At 40.2% G+C, this 19,491-nt stretch overlaps 1 protein-coding gene across 1 annotated transcript in view; it reads left to right on the forward strand.

Annotated features, from left to right (window-relative positions):
- The window catches only part of FNDC3B (fibronectin type III domain containing 3B), a 156,605-nt gene that overhangs the window by 120,555 nt on the left and 16,559 nt on the right, over positions 1 to 19,491 (forward strand). The window contains exons 20-22 of the mRNA XM_010179688.1: positions 1,273 to 1,422; positions 5,096 to 5,376; positions 11,394 to 11,606. Coding sequence (XP_010177990.1) covers positions 1,273 to 1,422; positions 5,096 to 5,376; positions 11,394 to 11,606 — 644 coding nt within the window. The remainder of the gene's footprint in view (positions 1 to 1,272; positions 1,423 to 5,095; positions 5,377 to 11,393; positions 11,607 to 19,491) is intronic.

Here is a 19,491-nt window from a genome sequence, read left to right on the forward strand (position 1 = left end):
GAGTTTAATTTTATAATGAAACAGGTGTGTTCAGTGCAGTTGGGGGGTATTTGTATTTCTTGCAACATTTTGTGATGCTAAGCTAGAAGTCACACTAAACTTTGAAATGTTACCTTTTCAATGAGTTTATGGGCAGGCATTTGCTTTCCTCAGCCACAAGTGAATGCAGCAGTGTTTCTGGTAGGCTCTGTAGTTATATGCAGGATATATTTGTTTATTCTCACTAAAAGATGAAGCTGTGAAAGGAGTCATGTGGTTTGCAGTGGTTATGTTCTCTTAAAGAGTCTCTGTTTTTGGCTGATATGAATGAGAAGGAAAAACAGCAGAAGACTGTGGAGTTTTTTGTCTGCCTAGAGAGCACACCATGCCTACCGTGCCTTTTTTCCACATTGTTTTAAAACGCTGGCTTACCACTTTGCATGCTCCTGTTAGCCTAGCTGGGAGCTCAGGGGCAGAGCTCTTGAAACCCAGTGGTCACTGAGCAGTGATGCTCTGGATCCTTCTGCTGGATATTAAGCCTTGCGTGGCCATCATCACAAAGCCTTTGCTGTACCCTAGACCATATTTCTGCACACAGAGCAGCGATTCCCTGAGCCACTTCAGTCCACAAAACACGAAATATTTTGTTTTGGGAACCATACCATTAAGCCTTCACTAACTCATTTTCAGCAAATTCAGGTATTAATTCTATGTTTTCCTGGACTTCAGGATGATAAAGGGATTGCTGAGGACACGTGGATCCCGCATGTGTCTTTTTGTGGACATTAATGTACCCAGATCTGTGCTCCTGTCTCCATGCTGGGACCATTAGCTTGATGGGTGACTTTCACTGAAAACCTCAGATGAGTTCTGTGCTCGTTGAGGTTTTTCTTTTCTCAGTAACGTGAGGGCTGGCCCTTCCAGAGCTGTGTTTTGATCGCTCGACTAGACCAGATTGATGCTTTTTTCTCTTCTCCACGGTTGTGCTTCTACCAAGCCAGCGGAGAGATGCTTTATTCCCGAGTGTCCTGATGAAAAGCAAAGTACCTGTGTACACTTTCTCATTTCTCTGAATTTTTATCAGGTAATTTTTGTGCAGAATTGGCCTGTTTCAGTAATCAATTAGGGAGCAGTAACGCAGTACATTTCAATTTGCAGCAGTAATGGTGCATTAATTTAAAAATAAAGGGTTTTTTTTTTCATGCACTTTATTCTGTATCCAGTGAAACACAGAGGTCTGAAATGCTCATTTCTCAGCTGAAACATAAATACACATAAATGTTTGTGTTGCAGAGTCCTGAATGTTCTGGTGCTGACATCTCTGAATACAGATTAGAGTGGGGAGAAGATGAGGAATCGCTACAACTTGCATATAATGGCACCGATACCTGTTTTGAAATAAGTGAATTGTCAGCGGCAGCGCATTACTGCTGTAGGCTACAGGTATGGAAGTGACGAGTTTTTGCATACATTGCAATTTAAGATGGTAAGCCAAGTTTCCTTCTGTTGTGTTTTTATTTTCATCGTTGGCTGCTATGAAGTTATATGCACTGTAATTCAGAAGGAATGTACGTTTATTTTAAATATTGCAGACTGTTGCTACATAACTGAACAGTTTAGATTCTGCGCAATCCGAAGTGATAAACAAGGCAGTTGGTGTAACTTTTACCTCTTAAAAGTTGCTCTTGTGTATCGTGTGGGTTTTTTCAGTGAATAATGTTTTTAACAGCCACATTGCCCTCTGATATTAAAGCAAAATTATAACGTTTTAGACAATCAAAAAAATAATAATTTTTTTCGTGGTAGTGAGTTCTAAATAACATCTCCCAGCTGAATGTTGAAGATTCCCCAAGCTTAAATAATAAACTCCAGCATCTGTTTCATTTATCAAACAAAGCAAACCAGCTGAGTAGATTCCTGTGTACACAGGAGGTGGTAGCTGCCAGAAAGTGAGTCCACAGCTTTACCATTTTCTCTTAGATTTGTAAGATTTGATCTCATATAAAGTCTCTGCATGATTTCTTTTTCTTTGAACTCTGTCTCTCATATTATTTTTAGTAAAAAGTAACAGTTAAAATAGGTTTCATATATATATATATATATATGAAAATAAAAATGCAGCAGATTTTCTCCTTTATGTCCACTGAAAAATAAACGGAAAGCAAAGTCAGTGAAGTAAAAATATTTCTGCCCAAGATTCTCTTCCACAAAATGTATTTGTATGTGAAGACAGAATACCAGCAGTAAATCTGACCAAAAGTTCACATACCCACCCAGCTGGCAATGCGTGGACCACCCAGGGTTGTTTCATTGATCATGGACAACATGTTTCTGTTAAGTGTTTCCTTTTTTTTTCTTTTTTTAATTTTTTTTTAAGCAGGACATGTAAATTTTTAATTTATTTTACTTTTTTTACAAAGTAGCTTTTGAGCAGCTGGCCAGCAGCCGTGGAGCTGAGGCCCCTCACCTCTCCATACACTCCGCTGTATTTTCTCCCTCGGTTGTAGCTGGCTGCTTTGCACAGGCACCGCTGGGGTGGGCGAGTTGAAAGAGCTGCTTGGATGTGCGAGCCAGAAAATGCCTCTGGTTTACGCAGGAGGGAAAGCATTCGGCATCCACCGGGCAGGGAGGAGACCCTGAGACCGCTTCTGCAGTGAGCCACAGGGAGCTCGAGAAGGTTTTAGTGTTAAAAATGGAAACAGCCAGCGGTATAGCATCTTTGATTTCCAGTGGGTGTGCATTTTAAATTACCTGCCACAAAAATGTTCCACAAATCTACCTGGTTTTTAACACAGCCAATATAATTTAACTTATAGGCAGAAGGTAAATGAAATGCACAACAGCACTAAGACACTTTGTTGAAGTTCATCAGTGACCCATGCATTACTTTCTAGAAGGCTTCATCCTTTGGGTCTGATCTGTGTATTACATGGAGTGGAATTTGTTGTAAGATACACTAGAACATTTAATTGCAGGGAAAAAGAAGAACAGAGTATGTATAGCAGACAAAGAAGGAAAGTTCAATAATTTCAAAAATTTTATCTTGTTTTTAAATGAAAAGGAGAGAGTAATAGCTGCTATCTCAATCTATAGTAACTCAATAAAAAGAGATAATTGAGGAATCAGTCATATATAACTGCCTGGCAGACAGTTTGTCTTTACTGTTGCTCAACTTTTTCATGTAGTGAATATTCCTGGAAACAATTGTGGCTTCTGCAAAGGGCTGTATTTTGTCATTTAGTGGGGGAAGTATCTAGGAAGCAAAGAAGAATGAAATTCCCATCAGTTGTGATGATGAGGCTGTCCAATAAAGCAGTTAAAAGCACCACTAAAAATAAATTGCTTGGAGCAAGATACAGATTGCCAAACTCTGGTTTAGAGGCAAGACAAGTAATATCATTGGCAGACCACAAAACAGGGCTCACTTTTAACAGCTCTAGGAGCATTTTGCTAAATAGAAGATGTCCCTGGAGCAGGATTTGTTTTGAAGGGCTTTTTAAAGGCTGACAAATCTAACTTTATTATCTCTTTCTTCAATTGAACAAAATGCCTCCTGGAAAAACAGAACATGGCTTTGTGTTTGTTCATTATGCACAGCAGAAATAGATGATTCACTACAGTTAAGCATAGATAAGAAATCAAACAGTTGTTTGACATGTCCTTTCCTTGCCATCGTAGTCCTACTGGCAACATTGTAAACTCAGGTTTTCTGATTAATTGTAATCTGATGGTAGACGGGGCTCATTTTTTCCAAATGCAAAGGAAATGTGGATGGTGCTGGCCAATGTCAGAAGCTGCTTTTGAAGATCTGTGCCTTTGGGAGCTCCTGTAGCTCAGCCCACACCATGATGTGCTATCAGAAGCTCTCTGTGTACCCTAGCAGCATGCTGGGCTGTATGGGAAGGAACCTGGGTAGCAGACCAAAGGAAGGTGGTATTGCCCCTTACATATGCCCTTTGTGACGACCTGGAGTACCGTGTCTGGTTTTGCTCCAAGTAGAGGTTGAATCAGAGGTGTTCAGATAAGATATAAAGAAAAAAATTATCACTGTGTGGGTAATTAAGGATTGTAACAGTAGTCCAGAGGGGCTGTGCATTCTCCATCCTTGGAGACCTGATGGCACAAAAGCCTGAGGAACCTGGTCTGTATTCAGCTTTGACCTTGCTTGGAGTAGCAGGTTGGACTGGATGTGTCCCAAGGTCCCTTCCAGCCAGCATGGTTCTGTGTTTGTGTGCACAGGAGCTCATCATTATCCTAAGAAGTTGATGTTAGCAATTTCCTAGGCCATTCCAGTGCAACATACACAGCATTTACCACTGAGCATCAACTGATAAAATGCAGGTCTGTACAGCGTGCAGCGTTGAGCTTGCAAAGACAACAGCCTCTAATTAATGAGCAGAAGTGGACCAGATTTTGAAACTTGGTTTCTGCTGGGATGCTGGATCTGTGTGTCAAGATGAGAAGCTTGATACCTGGTTGCTGTCCTCTCTTGTGGAAAATACTGAGCTGTGTGGTTCACTAGTGATTTGTGACTTCTGGGGATATCTGAGCCACAAACTTAGCACCATGCTGAGTTCCTGTATTCTTGTATCAGAAACTTTTTAGTCTGAAATGAGCTACTCATTCCCTGAGTTAGGAACCAGTGTAGCTCTCAGCAAGCCAAAAGAGGAGCACTCTGCTTGCATAACACATCTGATATTGCATCTGCAGTGCACTAAGGTTTTTGTACAAGGCAGCTCAACAATTTTAGGTAACCAGTTTGCTGAACAACGTGATGTCACTTGTCACTGACAGCATGGTGACCATGACATTTTCCCTTACTAAACAAAGTTTTCTGCTGATGAAAAAGTTACTGTTAAGTTTGGTTAAATAGCTATTTGGGAAAAGAGAAATATTCTCCAGTTTATCTGAGAGATACTCCTGAGTAACAAATGAAGATACTAATAGCTGTAGTATAAGTAGAGGGAATGAATCATGCTTTAGAAAGCAAGCCAATGGTGCGTACTCTCTGAAGAATCCATGCAACAGCTCCAGGCTGCACAGTTCATGATTATGAACTCGACAGACTCATGTAAGAGAAGATTTATCCTGTAAATGTATTTTTTTTGCCACACAGGCTATTAACCAGGCAGGAGCTGGACCCTACAGCGACCTGGTAACATGCAGGATCCCTGCGTCCGTGCCTGACGCTGTCTCTACCCTCTCCGTGCTGGAGGATGAGCCCATGGGTGCCTGCCAGCTCTCACCCTCTGTGTGCCTTGTACTGAACTGGGAAGAGCCATGCAATAACGGAGCTGAGATTACGTCATACAATATTGACCTGGGGGACGTCAGCATCCCAGTGGGAAACGTCACAAGTTACGTTATCAGTGATTTGCTTCCAGAAACCTCATACCGGTGAGTACAACTTTTTTGGTGTGGTGCACTCGGGATGAGATCATACAGCTTAATTTTACATGGGAAATGTTTATGGCCTGTAGCATGAGCCAAAAAATCCCCAAACCACCAGAAACCCAAACAAGGGAGCATAGAAATCTGCAGTAATTCCCTTATGGAATGAATTGTGGTATTTCATATTCAAATACTGCTCCCCCCACCCCACTTTTTTCTCTTCCTCCTCTCCTTCCATTATCTCTGATCTCTTCTTTTTAATTGCTCTGTAAATCCAGGAAACATGACCACATGATTGCTGTCTCCAGTTCTCCAGTGGCTTGTAACGCTGAGATCCTTTTTGGCAAAGGCAGTACTGAAGTATAAGCTTTTTCTTGTTTTCTGCTGTTTATTGAAGATCCTAGTTGTGTGGTCAGTTGAAGCCAGCATTGCTGTCAAAGGAAGCCCCTTCCCTCCTTTGTGCCAGCAATGTGCTCTTGCACAGCCCAAAACCCTAGTAATGCTGGTAAGAAGTTGAAGAGTTTGTTTATTGACTGGCTGCCCAGCTGTGGAACTGCATTGTCTTTGAGCAGTCTCATACTCCCTGGTTTCTCATATGTTCAACTTAAAGTCAAAACAGCTAAAGCAAGAGAAAGAAACCTCCAAATCTTGCATTTCATGCCTGTCAGGGAAGATGAGTGACTGCAGAAGTACCTCACCTATATTGAAGTATAGGTGATTGAAGTATTTTTCTGCTAATAAAAATAGGCATGTCAAAGTGGTTTTGCTATCCATCATTAACTCTTGCGTTGATATTTCTTCTTCAAGCCTGTCTTGACACCTGTCTTTCATCAGGGAACATCCGTGCCCTGATAAATGTATCCGTAAGGAACGCATTTATCAAGCTGTGTCCTAAAAGGTGGCGGGTTTTTCACCCTCCCTGTTTTAATCTGAAGAGTGTTTCAGAACATCACTGATATAATTCTCTAAATTTGTTCACCAATGGTTTTTCTTTGCATGTCAACTTTGTTTAACTGAACTGGCTCTTGTGTATCTAAAGTGTTTATGCCCTACTGTGCTTAAAAGCAGTGAATGTGTTTTCTTCCAGGCCTTGTTTTTCCTAAACTAAACAAGCTGAACACTACTGGGTTTGAGACTCTGAACTCTCCTGCCAAAATTTCAGCAGAACTTGAAGGAAATCAGCTCATATGGTTTAGTTGCATTGAAATTCCGCTGTCAATGTTTTTGTTTGTGGGAACCCAAAATTGAAAGCAAGTCTTGGTTATTATGAATCCACCAAGTCCAAACTGGAAAGGACCGTTTTGAGTAGCGGTGTGATTCTAACCCGGTGTGTCTACATGGGTTCACCCCGTTGGGCTGGTTATCTTAGGTCTGGCATTGCTCTGCTGCTTGCAGCTTCTGTGTGGGAAAGGCCACATGTGAGCATCTCAAGTATACACAGAGCAAACTCCAGGCTCTTTGCGGAGGTGGGCTCGAAGCTGACAAGTTTGATGGTTTCTGTGTCCGAGTAACAAATCCAGCTGGCGTGCCACAGAAAGGACTTGCATCCCAAAATACATCGAAGGAAGGGGGAGCTGGGGCATGCCATGCTGCTAATGGCCAGCGTAGGGCTGATTTCAAGAGGACTTCTCCAGTGTCAGACACAGACCAGAACTCCTGTTGCACAAAGCAGCTGCCTCGCAGAAGCACTGCGTAAACGTCACTGCTGGTGAGCAACTGCAGAAATGCCAGAGTTCTGCCTGCAGTCTGTTTTACTGACACAGCCATGAAGCTCTGATTAGAGGGCAATAATAATACCAGAACTGTTGCACAAAGCAGCTGCCTCACAGAAGCACTGCGTAAACGTCACTGCTGCCAGAGTTCTGCCTGCAGTCTGTTTTACTGACACAGCCATGAAGCTCTGATTAGAGGGCAATAATAATTGGACTGGTTTTCAGTGAACTGATGTTTCTAGAAATGAGTTAATAAATATTCCACAATAAACAAGTATTCAACAGTAATAAAAATACCAATTTTCTGTTACAGTCTGTTCCCAAGCTTCACTCAACGCTTCCCATAGTTAATTGTGCTCTGCTGTTGCGATACTTCACTGCAAAACAACTTCCAATTGTTAAAAATGCTGCTTTTCCTCTGAAGTTGCATAGTTTATGGAAATATATAATAGCCTTATTAAATTTTAATAGCAACACCTAATTTTAATTTGGTTTAGGGATAAAAATTCTGGATATTTTAAAGTTTCTAAACTGTATCGAGGGAAAGTTCTTCCAAGGTGAAGAGAGAAGAATGCACATGGGTGATCAAGTTAGCAGTGCCTCAGTGGGTTATAAAACAAAATGTATGCTTCAAAGTGTCTAAGTAAGTCTTGCTTCAGCCCCAGAAGGGTGCAATGTGAGTGGAGATCTGCAGGGCTGGGCTGTTCTGGAGGCTGTGTGTGATTGCTGTCCATTATATTCAGGCTGATGATGGTCGTGGACCATGCTGCTTCTCCTCCCTTTTGAAGTCCGTGGCATTTTAACTCCCACAGGTTTCCACATGCGCCTGTATTGCAACTGGTGGCATTCCGCTTATGGGAACGAGCAAATCGAACTCTTCTCATGTCAGACTCTAAGATTAATTCAAAAGTGATTTTTTTCAGTTTGTTGGAATACCCTATAGAGGATTTTGAGACCAAACTGAAAATAGCATCCTGTTTAGTGTGTTTATTTTCCTGGGTCAAGAATCTTATAAGATAGAATGGTCTGTTAAGGATCTTCTAATAGTTTCTAAATCTGCCTAGTCTGATTTATTTTTTTTCTAAATGTTTAAAAGATGCAGTGGGAAAATGTGAGAATGAATACAAATATTGGCCCAAGGTTGGCAGAAGTAGGCATTGTCCCTAAATATAATCTTTACATCTTCAAAAAACCTACATTCAAATTGTGATTATCAGATTTTAAGGCTACTTTTTCAAAATGGAGTTTTGGGGTATTTTAACTTAGAAACCATTAGTAAAAAAGTTGAAAGGAATTCAGGAAGTGGTTTTATTGCAAATATTTCTACATGTCTATGTAGCACTTTTACACAAAAATAAAGATGTTTATCAGAAACTTATGTTTCCAATATCAGTTCTGTAAGCAGTAGTAGGTTTCCACTTAGTTGTGGAAGTTATCTTTCCCACTGTGGCTGTGCCACCCAACTGGCAAGGCCTAACGCCCGTTGAGGAAACGCTGCTGTGGTTCAGAGGGAGGTGAGAGCTGGCTCTGGTTTACGCTGCAGCGTGCACAGAAAACCCAGACCAGTTGTTTGTGTGTGTCTGGCGCAGCTCAGGACCTGGGAGTGACAGTGGCAGTTACAAAGAGCTGTTTGGTAGTGTGATAAGCAGAAAAAGGCTAGTCACATGCAGCCATATTAGAGTCCAACAAATCAATTCTTGCTTTCCCAGTATCATCATTCACCTGGAAAGATGCCTGTCTCTATTTTAAAGCTTAAGAGTTTCTATCAGTCTTACTCCAGATCGGAAGGTGGGAGCAAGAACACCATACAACAGACGGAAGCAACAATGAATGAGAGAAGAGGTGCATTTTTACCTTGTGCAAATACCCAGCAAAGACAAGACAAGTAAATGCAGATGTATGTTCATGCACATATCTAAGCAGCACATCTATTAGCTTCTGCTCAAGAAATGTGGTATTTGAGAGATTCATTTCAATCACTGATTGTTTTCAAGTGTGGTAGCTGCCGTTTGGAAATGAGTTAAAGTTATGATGCTTGAGGACAGGAGACGATTTGTTGTTGGTGGGACTTTGTGTAATACAAAGCAAAACAAAAGCAAAAACGCTATGTGCTCTAGAGCGTGTTGCTGCAATCAGTCTACAAAAGCACAATAACATCTTGTAATGTAGCTATTATGTGCATATGCTAATGGTTGACTTGCCAGAATTCAGGGGAAATTCAGGCAGTTTTCACGTATTTTTTTTTACCTGAAAGACAATTGAATATTAATGCAATGACTTTCCAATGTGAAGCAAAGCAATATCAAAATATGACATAAAATAAATACCCGTATTAGTTACATTTCTTGAGATACTAGAAAAATCTTTTGCTCTTTTTAAGTCAAACACTTGTATGTAGCAGTTGCAGAGGAGGCTCCCACTAGAACTTTCTTCTACCATCCACCATTCTGGAGGAAGATGATGAAATCACTGTTGCATGGTATTGTAAAGTGGTCAGCATGCATTTCCTGAAACTAAAAGGGAAGTTAAAAGGAAAATGCAGCTCCATGCTGCAATTGCAGCTCCAGGCGAGCAATACTTGACCTTTGTTAATGGCTGGGTTGATAAGCAAAGTTTTAAAAGCACATTTACACATGAGAGTGTAAGCACGGTGCGTCCTTACAGTGTGCAGTTACTTCAGCTGCCTGATCAGTAGATAAGGCTCTATTATTTTGCAATATATTAATTAATCGTTTAACCCTTTTTGTTCTTGAAATTGAAGAAGATATATTTTTGGCTTTTTAAAAATAATAATGTTCTCTGGAAGGTTCTTCGTTATCCCATTTTGTTCTACCTAATCTTTTTCTAATGGTAGAGCTGAAAACTTGCTGTTCAAAGCAAAATAATTTTTAAGATGTTATTTACATGAACTTGCATCACTTTGTGTACTTCAATCAAAATAAGTAGTTACGCCATCCAACTCTTTATCTTCTGCTTTCTCTGAAGCAGGCAGTTGTAGGGGTATACCGGGCTCTGCTCTTCTCCCCTCTCCCTGTGCCACCTTCCCCAAGGCGTTCTGTCTTTCGGTGGCTGATAGTTTTGAGAAGCAGCCGTACTTGTAGAGAGTCTTTTCCCATGAGAAAATACTACACTGCTGTGCACAGGATTTCCAAAGTAAATGACATCTGTCCAGATATCATGGATTCATTTGCCCATCCTGTTTTCTCTTACTTTCATTTTGATCTAACAAACTTCTGAAACTTTTCAGGCTTCTCTCTACTAATACTTTTATTTACAAAGAGTCTCATTTCTAAAGTCCTCAAAGCTCTTACGAACTGCATATTTCACATTTTGGTTCTAATGTTGCTTTTGCTGTTACCATAGTAAAAGACTACTGCTCTTCACTCATTGCTGTAAGCAGACTCTCACTGTGCGAGTTACTAAACTAAGGTGCAGACAGGTGAGAGTGACAAAGCAGAAGCCATGAGTTATTATCTTAAGAAAGAAGTAGAATTTAGAAGACTGGATCAGTCTTAAGGATATTTCCAAATTAAGACTAGGTTGTTGGTCTGCTTTTCTCTTCTTCCAAATGTCCTTAATGTGGTTCAAATGGCTCAAGAGCTTTTGTGCATCTTGTGAGAGTGGGCTTGAGTTCAACTTCTATTTGCTGTCGTAGATAGTTCATTGATGGTTAATATTTCCAGTTTGTGTAAGATGTGTAGAAAGTCTGTGGATTTAACCTTCTCAGTTAGCTCTTCCCAGTAGAACTTCATGCTTAAATAGTGTGCTTTGTGAGATGCTGCACACAGTGAAATAACACTGTTCTTTGGTCTTCAGAGATATTTGCCAAAATAGAGGTGGGTTTCATGGCAGTTAGACCAGTGCTTTCACTTAATGATTTCACCTGAATTAGTTCCTGACCATTGTTAGGAAACTACAACACACTTTGCATTTTATTTATTCATAGTTACAGCCTTTGTGTTCTCCCGGTTTCACTTGTACCTGTGCTGCTGCTGTCCCTTGTTCATGCGGTTAAAGGGACTATCATCAGATTTCTGAGACTGCTTGGCCAAATCTTCTTGCCCTTGCCTTACTGCATTTTGTGATATCTTCACTGCAGCTCTTACAATATAAGCAAGATTATAATATTTATTAAGTTTACAGAGCTTTTTCATTTGCCAGAAAGCAGCACCAGTACCTGGGAGCAAGCACTGCGTTAGTGATGGAGCAGTTAGGTCCAGAAGGCTGTTTTGTCTCTTGAGACTTTTCTATATACCAAGAATCTCATGAAAGCACTTTATTTAACGTTTACCTTTTTGTTGTTCATTTTAGGATCAGGATCCAGGCTGTCAATGAAATTGGAGCTGGACCTTTTAGCCACTTTATTAAAGCAAAAACCAGGCCATTACCACCCTTGCCTCCTCGGTTAGAGTGTGCTGCAGCAGGTCCTCAGAGCCTGAAGCTGAAGTGGGGAGACAGCAGCTCTAAGCTTCACGCCACCGATGACATGGTCTATATCTTGCAGATAGAAGACAGAAATAAAAGGTAAGACAGGTGAATCTTTTCCTTGCAGTACTGAAAAATAATTCTGGTTCATCATAATGCAGTTGTGAATCACAGTAAGAAAAACATTGTTTTCCTGGTTTCCTCACACCTGCAAGTATATACAAAACACTGCTTTAATAGAGATTGTGTGCCTGTAGTCTAACCAAGCAAATTATGTAACAAAGCTGTAAAGTTATTCTAGAACAACCAAAATCAGTGCTGTGCTCTTGAAATTTTAGCAAAACCTTGGCCCCTCTGCCAATAAAAATGAATACCAAGTTTCGTGGTCATAGTGCTTTTTACCCTTTGGGATATACAAAACAAAGCTATTGCACTCAATGTGCCGAGTGTATTAATAAAACAAACGGTTACAAAATCAGAAGTCTAGGAAAGGCAAAACTGAGTGGAACAGCATTTTTTGGGCAACATGATGGTCAGGATTTTACAGCTGTAATAGTTTGGAACATTTGAAAATATGAGCTTGGCATCAGCTTGGTAGCTGCACAATAATTATGAAATAAGGATGCAGAAGAGCTCATCCACCATGTTTCACTTTCCTAAAATTTTCTTCAAAGCTATGAGAGCCTTTGGTGTGCAAGAAACACAAAAACGGACATTAAACAGCTGTCAGAAAAAAATATTTTCCCATGCAATCTTTATATGGGAAGGTTTGATAATGTTGCTCCAAAGTTGTGATGGTATACATTCAATTAAAGAAAAGGAGGGAAGGAAAGACAATATGCAAGTATTGCCTAACAGTCTGAGCTCTTCAATGAATAAATTTTATAGATGGCTCATAACTTACTAAGAAACACGCTCAACTAGTTTAATTAAGTAAAATAACTAACGTATCAAGTAGATAATCCTTAGAGGCCTTCAGCACAGATGTGTGTAAATTAGCACGATTCCTTTAATTTAAACAGAGCTGTGCTGAGTTTATGCCAGCTGAAGATCTGGCCCAAAAAGCTCTAATTGTAAATAATAAAACCACCATGAATAGTGCCTAAATACCTCCCAGTGTCTCAACTGTACTGATGCAGTGAGCGTACATGCTCCCCTGTATTAATACTGAGAGGTGTCCAATGAATATAAATGCCCATTTGAAAGTCTGACTGATAAAACAGTTTCTTCAGCGTGCATTGATGCTTGGCAGGAGCCTATCACCTGCAGCAGCATGTGATCAAGTCGGCTTTAAAGAAACATCCAGCAGCTTCTTTTGTTTGCTTTCATGTAGCACTGCAGGTGGGATGGTGAAGAACTGTAAATTGTTTTAAACCTGGTTTTGTGTTGGAGGAAATAATAGGCTTCCTTGTAAGAATAAAATATGTTGTGTTACCTGGCAGCAGAGAAGGAAAGCTTTTTCCCTTTTGCTTTTGCACAGGGCTTTAGCATCATCCTTTGCTTTTGCATAAGCTTTTCCCACTGCAAATGTTCTCTTAAGAGCTGTTAATTAGGAAGAATTTGAACTTGTTGCTCTGCTAGGTCTTCTTAGCTTTAAATTCGGTTTATAGTCCACGTGAGCTTCCAAAGATGCATTGAAACTGCTCCTCTGCATTGCACCTATTGTCTCCTGCTTGAATTGAGTCCTTGCATGAAGCGGCTTCCCTTGGTGGTTGGGCTTGTAGCAGTTGGTTCAGATAACACCTGAATGAGCCATAGCCCTGAGCCCTTTGGCTGTTGAAGTGTGTAGCAGCGTGGAGTAAAATGGGTGCAGTGGTGTCTGTGGTGTGTTTGATTGCAGCTGGAGCTGGCAGGTCTTGACAATAAGATCTATTTATTTGTCCCCTATCTGACAGTCTCCTTTTGCTCCCCGTTGTGTGCATCGATCACAATGAGAAATGTTCCGGAGGGGATACAGAGGCAAAGTTTTGTACGTTCAGGAGAGCTGTCATTCCTAAAGAACGACAGCCCACACGTGAATTGGTAGCAACAGCAGTTAGTTACGGAGGTAGGAGTCCTCGCTTAGATCGCTCTCATAAAATAAACCCCATCGTGACTGAGGGGTTAACTCAGTTCTGTGTGTACACATGAAAAATACAGGAATAGGGTTCTTTGAGCATCACCAGCCTCTTACATTGTGTGATGCTGTGGCAGAGTAATGCAGGTAAACTGTGGACAGCTAACAGAATAAATAAATGCTTGTCTCTGGTGAAAAATGACGCTGAAAAATGATCTAGAAGGATGTTTTGAAAGGGTTGTAGGACCATTCCATGGTGTCTCCTCTTTTTAGAGATGAGATAGCAGCTGACTGAGGTGAAGAGGCTGCAGTGTAAACATGGATAACTCGGAGTTGACCTCTGTCATATCTTTAGTCTTTCAGAAGATATTGTCTTCTCTGAGACAGCCGAAATTATTAACAGCTTTATATTGAAATCCTTCAACTCAGAATTACAATTTTCCCTTCTTCAGTGAATCTGAGCGTGTACTTTGCTTGTTTGACATTGCTTACAGATAAGATTTAAAATAGGAATTAGCTTTAAAATGCCATGAATCATTTTCACAAACAGAAATACAAAGATGAGTAAATTCTTTTTTTTTTTTTTTAAAGGAAATTGTCGGTAAGATAAATTCTGACTCTGATAGCTTTAATGGCCATTTTGTCAAGATTCAGCTCTGGTTTCACACGGTGATAGTCAGCCAGTGCTCTTGGATGTGTCCTGGTCATTAAGCTTTGTTTGTAACTTTTCCGTGCTGTAATAAGACATAACAGGCCAGTTGTTGGAGACCAAATGTTTCATTGATTGCAAGACCTGTGAAACAAAATACTTGGAAATCTCCTGACACTGATTAATGTAGGGGCTTGAAAAGGTGTGCACATCACAGATGTACCTGCATTAGCTCTCATTTGCTCTTCAGTATGTGACATTTAGGAAGATCAAATTAGCATCTCTTGTCCTTTCAATTATGTGTAGCATTAAGTGGAAATGAAGAAAAAACTGTTTCCTGAAAGCACAGTACGTGGGCTTTAGTTAGTTGAGAGCAGTTGACCTTTATGCAAAGACGACTATAAAATTTCTTTCTTTTTTTAAGTAAACTATCAGTTGTGACTTCATTTCCTAACCCTAGTGATGTCAAGAAAATAATCCAGAATACTGTGGATTTTTCCTCTCCAAGTGAAACAAATGAACCTAATTATAGTAATGCTTTTGATTTATTTTTTCCCCTGTAGTGGTAATTAGTCTTTAGTTGTTCCTGCAACTAATTATACCTCTTAGTGTCTCAAAATGCTTACAATATCCAATCTGAAGAAGAGAATTAGCAAGTACATTATTAGTGGAGCATTTATCAGTTGCTTGTGTTTCTCTTAGATTAATATATGTTGGAGCTGAGATTAATTCTGTGATTTCTGTTTGCAGACAGAATCCAAATCCAGATACAGATCTATTTTAAGAGAGAAACATTGGTAAGGTTGACTAAGAAGCAACTTAAACATAATCTTTAAGAATATTGATAAAAGATAAATGACAATTCTTAAGTTTGCTTTTGTAAGTGAATTGTAAGAGGTGGTGCTGACTGGCATTCTAAACTGTAATTGCCTTTGTTGTGGTTATTTATAGAATAAATGTGTTATGACCCTGTATCGCTGGGTAAACAGTAGTAGTATTTCTCTTTCATAGCATGTGAAGGATTATTTATATAGATACCAAGCAATTTCAAAATACTTTGCTTAATTATACATGTTTGCCATTTAAGGAGATATAATTCTTCAATTTAAATGAAAAACTGACCTCAAAATAGAACTTGCCTAATGACTATAAATATTAATTGGGCTCAGTCATTGTGCACACACTGTGTTTCTGGTTAGGATATGGATGTCCCAAAGGCTATAGATGTACATCAGTGTAGTTCTGGAAACTTACAGTGATTCCAGGGAAGGAATAACGTTTGTAACCAAATAACATAATCTCTTGAATTGATTTCCTTCAAGTTGGAGAATTTTACCTTAACCTCAGTATAGGGTGACCTCTTCCAGAACATCCCCATTTCTCTCAGGGATGGTTGTTCATTGCCTGTGTACAGCTGCCCTGAAGCTGTTTCCGCACTCTTGCCTTCAGGTTACTTTTACTTCAACAAAAGAGACCAATGACTCAATGCATTAATTTGTATGAATTTAAAATACTGCCTCCGTTAAATAATTTGGAGTTTATCCATTAACTTCAGCAGGCTAAGTGTTTTTCCCAGTGATGTTTTCTTTCTGTATCTACCTGAAAGCAGATAAATGCAATAGAAAGATTCGCAAAACAGTAATAATGTAATAACAATTTGCTACGTGGATTGGTAGACAAAGAGCTGTTGCAGCCCTTTATTCCACCTAACTGGACCATGGATTGGTAACTTCAGAAAGGTGAGCACTGCCTCACCCCAGCCGTTTTACTGTCATTTCTGAAGGCTGTGTCACTGCATGAGGCATAACCCCTCACATACCAGGAGTGCCTGGTGTTGTAGAGCAGGCAGCAGAGGACATCTGAGCTGTAGGCTCTCAGTTGCCTTCCCATGGTTCAGGTTGTCTTTCCTCACTCCTGCTTGGCAGGTTGTGAGTAGAGCCTGAATATGAGCAGAGGAGGCAAGCAAGTTTCTCCAGTTTTCTAAGTATGATGCGTTGTCCCATTTTTTTCAGTTCCTGCTAACCCAGATGTTAGTGATGCTCCTGGCAGTACTCTCTTTTCAAGCTTTTTCACCATTTATAGAAAGCCTATGAGAAAAAGAGAAAAGTATTCGATTCTAAAAATCTATACCAATATTTTTCAAGGTGAGAGGAACCAAAAAACACTTATCAAGAGGTGGTTTCCAAGGAAAATTAAAATGTGCTTTGAACAGTAAACCATAAAACCAGTGTGGAGATACTGACGGCTCATTTTTTTCTGCAGAAAGGTTCAGTTTTAGGAAGCTCCTAGCTCTTCCGGTGATTCTGGAAATCATGTCATAGCTGATGGTTCAGTCTAAGCACCAGTCTTTGTAGAAAGGCAGTGCCACCTACAGCCTCTGTGCATTAGGAACGGGTTGTATGTCTGAGCCTTGGTACGTATGTTTGCTGTGCATTAACAGGAAGAGAGGTGGAATAGAAACACAAAGAGATGAATTGCTGAATGTGCTGCCTCTGATGACTAGCGTCATGATTATCTGCTTACTAAAAGTTTCAAGCAGTCTAATTAAAAACATCGTTTACACTCTTGATTTGATCAAGACAATTTACAGCCATTTTAGTGGCAATTACTGATATCAGACCTACTGGCTTGTGAAATTCTATTAAAATATAAAATTAGATACATTAACCTATTCTTGCAAAAACCTGCAGGAAAAATAATTTTCCGATTGGGTAAGACAACGATGAAAGGAAATTAAGAATTAGTGCCAAGACATATGGCAAGCTACAGTTTACTCTGCAAGCCTGGCTAAATAGAAAGCTACCATTCAGAAAAGTCTTTCAAGTCGTCTGTCTTCGCTTCATATTGTTGCATTGTGTAGATGAGTATTACTATTAGCAGTAATGATATTTAAATTAAGAGCATTCTGATCAGACACTTGGGGCTCTGCAGTAAGCGCTGTGCAAATGAAAGAGAAGAGGAAGAACTGCTCCGAGTGTAAAAAAGCTTAACTTGTTAATGCATTTCAGCTTTGCGCCTAGACACAAGAGTGAAACATCGTTTTTAGTAGATAGGAGTCAACTGTGTGTGTGTGCTCATCTTTTGAAACATAGTGAGGTGTGAGAAAACCATGTTAAATGGTTTAAGATTAGATGCTTCAGGTATTAGGAACCAAATGACATGTGGAATTAAATGCTTTTCCGAAAGTATGTTCAAAGAATCTCTGGTTTGGTGGGAAATTTAGTGGTTAACTGCATAGAAACACAGTGGACCAATTGCTCTTCCATTTTGGTCAATTTATATCTGCAGTACTTCAGACTCCACTGGTGTAACTGAGTATTCTTGGTGGTAGATCATAAATAAGAGCAGCATCCACATCAAAGATTGTCACCGTAATGAAAGCTATTTTCTGCACATCTGTAACAACCTCATAAGAAAAACAGTCCCTTAATCAGAGTAACGACTGTTTAAAGTGGTAATGGCGTTCAGCTTGGAGCAACAGGAACATCTTGACCAGTTTCCCAAGAGCACAGCTTCAGGTTGCAACTTCATTTTGCTGGTGTTGGTAAACAAGAGACTATGCTTTGCTTCCTTGGTGAGCTTTGCCCATGCAGACTACTGAGACTGTCAGGTCAGTAAATAGTCCTGAATGTGATGTGCTGGATGAGATTCATTTGAAGGTTCATAGACACCGTTAGTCGCTGCCATACTGGGAAGGTGGATTGTAATGCTGCACAAGGAAGATCAAAATGCTAATGGCTGTAAGAGGATCAGTTTGCTAGCACTGGACAACATTTTGTTCTCTTCTGGTTTTAGCTTTGTTAATCCCACTCTTACTTATACCTACTGTTACTAACATATTGCCATTGCAAGACATGGCATTGGTAGCTGCCTAGTCATCTCGTTCTTCTTGACTGAATGATTTCAACAGGCCACTGGATGCTCTCCATAATTTCTCCCAGATTTTTCTTTCAGATGCTGTTAATTCACATTAAGTTGTGCTTGATGGTGTTCCTCTTATCTGTTCCTTGGCTTCTGATGTGACTGCACACAGAGATCATCTGTCAGGCACTTTGTTGGTCTGTCTTCCATTCTTCTTGAATGTTTCTTCCAAAAAATGTGATTTTTCTTGCTATGTGGGAGCTTCTGTAGGTTAAGGCATCACAATTTTCAGTAATTCAGACATCTGACAAGTTACTATCTGGTAAATACGGATTACGTGCTCAAGTTCAGCAGCAGATGAAAGATGATGGTAGAAGCAAACTAAAAATCGATTTGTAGCTGCAAGTACTCTTTGTCTACCCTGTGAATGTGCTAGGTAATTAAGTGAAGAAAACAAAACTCTCTCCATCAGACTGTTATCAGTTCTCTTCCTGCTTTCTTCTGCTCTTCACTTAGTTTTGCTTTTCTAATGGTAAGGAAGGAAAAGTTGCCTCCTTCAATGGGTCCTGTTGTTATTATGCCCATAAAGCAAAATTTTATTGACAGTGCATTGTGAAGGTTATTTTCTAAACATATAATGAACAAGCATACATTATGAGCTTTCCAAAAGGTATCTTCCAGAAAACAGATCTTCAGATCAGAGAGGCCAAGTCTGTTTGGTCTACACTTCACATTGGGGCTGGAAGTCACGGTCTGGGGAGGTTGTGGGAGCACAAAACTCTTTTGGAAAACCCTGGCCAGGTGTTTCCCTTCCCTCAGCACCTGCCTGCAAAAGCTGCTGCTGAAGAGTGGTTTAGAAAGGTGCCCTGAACCCGATGTTCACCCAGCAACACTGGAAAGGTTGGGTCAGCCTGGTACTGGTGATTGGAGCGCCGATGGATGTGGGGATGGGGGATGCTGCGGATGTCCAGCTTTTCTCTTTGAGCTGAAGATTTTAGAATATAGCGGAAAGGAAAAAAATTGTTTGTTGACCTTACTCCTGTATCTCTGCCAGTTTAACAGAGTAGACGTCCTCTCTGTACTCAAGATACGGATCAGAGAGAGCTCTCAAAGGTGCTCATGGCCAGGGAAGGATAGATTATGCTTTCTACTGAGCTCCTGGCTTCCGGGTTCCTCTGCAGCCTCACTTGAAAAAGTGAAATGGTACCTCCGCTTTGACCCTCACCAAAAGCTCTTCTCACCAATCTTCTTTTAGTGAGTTAATTCCATTCTACTTCTGGCATCTAGGTTTAATAGAGATTAATGACGCTGCTTCTTGCATCAGCAGGAGGAAGCTTCAACATAAAGCCAAGAGGAGTTAAACTTCCCATCTGCTCTGGCCAGGTGTGGGGGAAATTGGGATGCAGACAGGGTCCAAC

This window comes from Mesitornis unicolor, unplaced genomic scaffold (genome assembly GCF_000695765.1).
Source record: "Mesitornis unicolor isolate BGI_N332 unplaced genomic scaffold, ASM69576v1 scaffold2010, whole genome shotgun sequence".
In the NCBI taxonomy this organism is placed as follows: Eukaryota; Metazoa; Chordata; class Aves; order Mesitornithiformes; family Mesitornithidae; genus Mesitornis; species Mesitornis unicolor.